The sequence below is a fragment of the Ictidomys tridecemlineatus genome, unplaced genomic scaffold (genome assembly GCF_052094955.1).
Source record: "Ictidomys tridecemlineatus isolate mIctTri1 unplaced genomic scaffold, mIctTri1.hap1 Scaffold_81, whole genome shotgun sequence".
NCBI lineage: Eukaryota > Metazoa > Chordata > Mammalia > Rodentia > Sciuridae > Ictidomys > Ictidomys tridecemlineatus.
Genome location: NW_027526045.1, coordinates 761,955 through 768,241, shown reverse-complemented (window position 1 = coordinate 768,241; position 6,287 = coordinate 761,955). Strand labels below are relative to the sequence as shown.

The following is a 6,287-nucleotide window of genomic DNA, read 5'->3' as shown; positions in this document are numbered from 1 at the left end:
CAATAATTATAACTATAGCAATAATACTTTCAGGTTGAAACACTACTGCTTCACAAATGAAATGATTTTAGTAACTAAATTCAAACACAAGTTGCTGGAGAGGACTTCTAAAACTTTTGAGATACAAAAGTATACTTGAATCAAGGGACAGTATTCTCTACACAACCTGTATATGGGCAGCTACCTTGGGCTTTGCTACAGAAGTGGTACAATCAATCAGATGGATGTAAGGAGAGGCAACTATGGGTGGGTTCAGAACTGCTCAGATAAACTACGTAGAACACATTATAACTTACTAATAGAATAAATACAAAAAAGGCTTTAGAGGGAAAACTACTGTTGCTTTGAATAAAATAATAAATCTGCCTTTTCTTGAAAGTCTATCTTCCTAGCTGACATCACCTTTATTTAAATGCTATTTTAAAATTAGAAGTTAAGTAACTTCAGCATTGCCTTGTGTCCTGTAGAGGTTGAAAGATACATTCAAAATGTGTTTGTGACTTAAATTTTATTTTACATGGTTAAAAATGGCATAAGCTATTATATGGTTTTCCTCTTACACACAGCTGCTGCTTCTAATATTAAATGGAGGTTATGTAGATAGAATTTGAGTCCTTTAGGAAGAATTCATTTTTATTCTGAGTTATCTTCAGTAGTTTAGAGATTTTGTTTCACAGAGATTTTGTTTCACACTGAAGCTTTTGCCCCTATTTTGAGAATACTTAGGGGACATAAAAAAACAATGATATGTTATGTTCTAGGTTTCAACAATCCTATTACTTTTTAGAATTTAAAAGAATGGAAGAATATGGTCTAGCAGTAAACAAAAGTATCAGGATTTTATAATTTTATTTAAATCTTAAACCTCTTAAAATGTACTGTTAAAATTGCCGTAATTAAAATTACAGTTCTGGAGAGCTAGTTCTTAGAAACATTGTTTTAAAGACAGTAGTTACAGATCCAGGACTTGCTTTAATTGTTTTTTAAATAAAATATGTTTGAGTATCTATCAAAAAAAAAAGAATTTAATTCAGCCCGTAGTTGCTGAGTAAAGACATTATAAGCCTTAGAGTTTCATTCATTCTTAGAGGATTATACTTTTCTAATTTTTTTATCATATTCCTTGAAAATCAGTGGGAAGGTATGGGAAAGAGAAGAGTGTGTTGTGTACATTTTTAAAAAGAAATTTCCTTATTTTTTATAGACACAACATACCACCTTATATTTTACTGTTACAATGCAATAATGGCAAAAGCAGTAGCTCTTGCTACTAATGTAAACTCATTCTCAGAAAAGCATTCTCACATGGACAGTGGTTAGAAAAAAGTACATGAATGTGCTACAAAAATAGAGCCACAAGACTTCTCACAAGTAAAAGAAATCCTCTGTAGAAGTCCACAGTTGACCAAGGTCCAGCCTCCTTAACAGTGAGCAACAGGGAATATGCTGCCAAGTCACTATCTTCAGTTCTGAGAGTGCATTTACATGCTTCCCCAATGGCACAAAATCTCATGACGATCCAATGAATCAACAGACACTTGGGAAATATTAATAAACAATTTTTATGAACTATTACAACAAAGAACTTCAGCAATAAGGAAAATGATGTTTATGATCTTTGAGTAAACATTTTTAGCCCAACAGTCTCTGCGACCAGATATTGAAAGAGAAAAAAAATCAAGCTTATAAAACACCATTTCTCTGTTATCAACTGGAATACACTAATAATAGGATAATGGAAATACATGTTCTTAAAGCATTTCCACAGGAAATGTCCATAATTATGACATTCTAAATCATTTAGCAATTTTATATGCTACATTAACTAAAACAAAGGTATTCCTTATTGCACATTTTTAAATTGGAAGGATACTCTAGCTTAAGTGGGGGATATTTAGGGAGAAAATATTTTGGCTCAAAATGTATACTGCGCCAAGGCAGCTTCATTCTGAAAACATAAACCATTTAAAATAAACTTTTATATTTTGAAGCCAATAATCCTTTAACTCTGACTAAGTGTCAGAGGTTAATTTTATGGGCCCTGTTTTTAAGGCCTGTGAACAGCCCTCACTACTCTTGAGAGTTAGGTGGAGTTTCATCTTTAAAGCCTGAAGGCATTAAGTCTTTTGCAGCAGGTGGTGGCCCATAGTCTTGGGGACCATGAGTTGGAGGTGGTAATGGGGCACCAGGAATGAAGTACTCTCTTGGGCCAAATGAGCCTAAAGGTCTAAATGGTGCTGGTGCAGGTCCTGGAAAAAAATCACAAGGGTCAAAAGGCAAATCCCATTTTCCAGGTGTAACACCTGGTGCATATTCTCTGAAGCCTATTGGTGGACGCATACCAGGACCTGGAAAATAAAAAGGAAGTTATGTAAATACCAGAAATTTCTGAACTAGGGTGATTTCAAGTATGTTAATATAGTCTTTAATTTCTCCCAAGCCTAGAACATCAGCTGGTGAACATCCTGACTTGCCAGATGAGGCAAACTGAGATGGAACAAGTTTAGGTTATAGCCTTTGACCAACCAGCCATGAAGCAACATATTAAGGATTTAACATGGCTCTACCTAGCTCCAGGCTTGTCTTTTTTCTTTCCCTACTATATAATTGCAGAATTATTTCTATCTCACAAGAGCTCCATTTATATTTGGAAGTATTACCATGACAAGATGATAGATTATGAAATAAGAACTTTACTACATCAAAGAAATTTTGATAAAAGGAAATCTCACTATCTATTACTGTATCCATTAAAAATTCATGAATTATTTCAGCATGGACTTTACACATGCCATCAGAATCAAAGTGCACGCATGCCCTCCTGGAAAAGGCCTTCCACAGCCACCTAATTAAACCAGGAACATTTATTAGGTCACTGTTAAATCCTCTTTAACACTTCCCTCTGACTTTTTTCAAGGTAAGGAGGGTTTGACTTTTCCTTTTCTATATTCTATAACCTACTGCTTATGCTTCCATTATGGGTGATTACAAACTTTATGTTATAGGATTTTCATATCTGTGACAAAATTTTAAGTTATGGCATGCATCTCATCCATCTTTCCATCTATTGCAGTGCATATCAACAGATTTTCAACAAACATCTGCAGAAGTAATATTTCTGGCTTTTCTATATATAGCCCCTTATCCTTGTCTATGAGAGATAGCTATTGCCTATCTCAGTATAAGATTATGTAGTGTCCCATATGTCCCAGAAAACTGGAGGAAAAGTTAAAATGTACTCAGCTTTATCCTTTCATTGTTAAGACCTGAGATAGCAACCAACTGTTTTAGCAAGCAATAGAAGTGGAAGATGAATGTGATTTATAAGTCAATCACTACTTTTCAGATCATCATACCAAATGGTGGAGGAATTGGCCGAGGCCCAAAAGGCCCACCGAGCTGAAGTGGCGGTCCATACCAAATGGGAGGTGGTGGAGGCCGTCCCATTGGGGGTCCCATAAAGGGTACCCCTGAGAAAGGAGGGGGCCCTTTCATAGCCATATGAACCTGCAATTTAAGATTTGAAAGCAGTTAAAAGTTTTAAAATTCCTATGTATTAAGACAAAGTACCAATACCTATAAAAGCTAAAACCCAAAACCTGTCCAGAGAACACCATCAGTGCAACAAAACTCTACCCACCCCTCCTGTGTATTCCCACTGACAGCTTACAGAAGTTGGAAGGATGCCACAAGAGGGAGCAGTTTGTTACTGATTATATCTGCACAGGAAAGGGAAAGGCAAGAGGACTGGCAGGGGTTATTAACAGAGGTGATTTCTGACCAGTATGTCATGCTGTATTCACTACAATCTATTTCAAAGGGAGTCCCCCCATCCCCATCACTTCCCTTTCATCACAATAGCTCATTACTTCCATATTAAGAATGAACAGAATAAAATGAAAAATCCATTCTCTACTCATGTAATAATAGCTACTATTCTACTATATCTTCAGTAAGTCTTTCATATATTATTCAACCTCTGAGATCTTTAAGTAGACTGTCTTGTTTTAAATAAGAGGGAACAAAAGCAAATGGGATATCATAATTTGTTGAAGGCCACACTGCATATTAAAGAACTCAATCCCAGGTTTGCATCCAAGCCATGTTTTCCCACCTCTATTCCTCTCTAACAATGGGTCTTTGCTCTCTTTTAAATCTTCTACTACAAAGGGGTTTGGGGTCTTATCTAAGCTGCCCTTAGATTTCTCCAGAGATGTATATTCCTGGAATATATATACACTGGAACTTGAGAAGTATTTTCCATCACAGTGCTATATACACAAATTAGGAAGACAAGCCTTTAATATTTACTTTCATTTACTGTACACCATTTGAGATATTGATTTATCATTTCCTATGAGTAGTGGGTTTGAAACTAAACAATTAGAAATTTATTTTATTATAGAGCTGCAGAAGACCTACCAGATATAATAGCAACACAGTTACAAGAGAATACACTTATGTGAACAAATGAGACCATTTCTTGGGACTGGCTCAAGAGGTCATTTCAGATGATCATTGTTTCACAGAAAATCTGATACCAATCTAATTCAAATCACTCAAAATAGGGTTTGCACAAATGGAGGAATTCTTAAATAACATTCTTCCAAACAAAAATAAAAATGATGAATTATATAATTTATAATGAATTTACTTTGCCTTAGAACATTCAACACAAAACACCATATAAAGTTAGAGTGATAACTTTTCACATTCTGTAGTTCATTATAGTTGTACACACTTAAGCAACATTCCCAAGTTAAAGAGAAAATTAAGCTCAATATTGCATGCAGTTTAAAGCAAACAAGATCAGTGTCATGCTCTGAATATCCTTCCCATAAATGCACAGAATAAAACCCAATTCAGTTCTCAACCTCTAAGTACTTACTCCAACTGGATGCTCAGTCAAAGAAGTAAAGGTGGAGACTGAGGGGGTCTCAGGTTCTTGGGGAACAGTTTGCTTTTTAAAAAACAAATGGGATAGTACAAATAGAACACAAAGAAGGATAAAGCAAAGAGCAAGTACTGTAGGAAAGCTACATGTTCCTGCATGACCACATGATTCACAGTAACTACAGAACTTACCTTGCCCTCATTCGTCACCTTAGCTGGAGAAGAACTTCTGGAGCTGCTGTTCATGTGAGCTGGACCACATCCTGAGTCTGTTAGAGATCAAAGAATGGATTCAGACTATTCTAACATGAAAAGAATAAAAATCCTCCATCCACAATTACAGATTCTTTGAAATTACTTGGTCCCTTTACCAGAGGCAACGGGTTTCCCAGATGCCTCAGAAGACCAGTACGAGGTAAAGGTCCATCCATTGACCTTGGGAAAGAAAGATCAGAGCCCTTGTATGTATTTTTCAGAAGAAATAAACCACTGGTGGACAGGTCAGTGTTCAACAATAACTAGAAAGCAACATGAAAAATGGGTTGCCCAGGGGTTGGTGTCATAGCTCAGTTGTAGAGTTTTTGCCTAGCATGTGTGAGGCACTGGGTTTGATTCTCAGCACACATTTAAAAAATAAATAAAGATATCATGTCCATCTACAATTAAAAATATTTTTTTAAATGGGTTGCCCAATACGTAAATCACAATTTATGAAGAGACTTAAGTAAAATAAAGAACTGCCTTGGGTTGATAGAACAGGAGATTAATAAGTACTGGTCCTAAACTTTAAGCTATAGACTTAAAGTATGTGTAGGCTGGCTTTTCTTTAGTCTGTATAACCTGACTTCCAATCTTACCAAGACTACAGTCCTATTTAGAATTTGAAATAAGATTCAGTATTTCATGTTGGAAATATGTATGCTACATAAAGTTTAAGGCTACTTTTATAATATTTGGGAAAGGAACACCATAGAGATTTAATTTAAAGATAAAGGTTTACACTTCGCAGTGTAAAATTTAAAAGAAAAAAACAATACAGGGACCTCCAGGAAAAAAAAAAATGTTTTCTATACTAGAACAGATTTTCCCGAAAACATTCACTAAGATAAAGTAAGAAATTATCTTCTATATATTGTACAGGCCCAAATTCAATGTTTTCATTAGAATATTCAAAAGGGGGAAAAAAAAACCTTGAAGCAGTTTACTATAAAGCAACATGTGAATGCTCACCAAATCCGTTTCTAGGCATATCTTTTTGATTAAGAGTAATAGAAGGAGGTCTCCCAGCTGGCTCTGCTGTCAGTGGAGGGGAACATTCTCCACCATTCATGGGGGATGGACCAAAAGAGCCATTATGGATCAGTGGACCTAAAGAAAACAATGCCGTGTTACTA

The 6,287-nt window shown here is 35.6% G+C and overlaps 1 protein-coding gene across 1 annotated transcript in view; it reads right to left on the bottom strand.

Annotated features, from left to right (window-relative positions):
• Positions 1-1,543: 1,543 nt before the first annotated feature.
• Positions 1,544-6,287, bottom strand: part of LOC144374660 (transport and Golgi organization protein 1 homolog) — a 95,914-nt gene continuing 91,170 nt past the window's right edge. Inside the window, exons 31-34 of the mRNA XM_078037408.1 lie at positions 6,124-6,261; positions 5,086-5,162; positions 3,357-3,507; positions 1,544-2,348 (exon numbers count right to left, since the gene is read on the bottom strand). Of these exons, the coding sequence (XP_077893534.1) occupies positions 2,071-2,348; positions 3,357-3,507; positions 5,086-5,162; positions 6,124-6,261 (644 nt within the window). The 3' untranslated portion in view covers positions 1,544-2,070. The remainder of the gene's footprint in view (positions 2,349-3,356; positions 3,508-5,085; positions 5,163-6,123; positions 6,262-6,287) is intronic.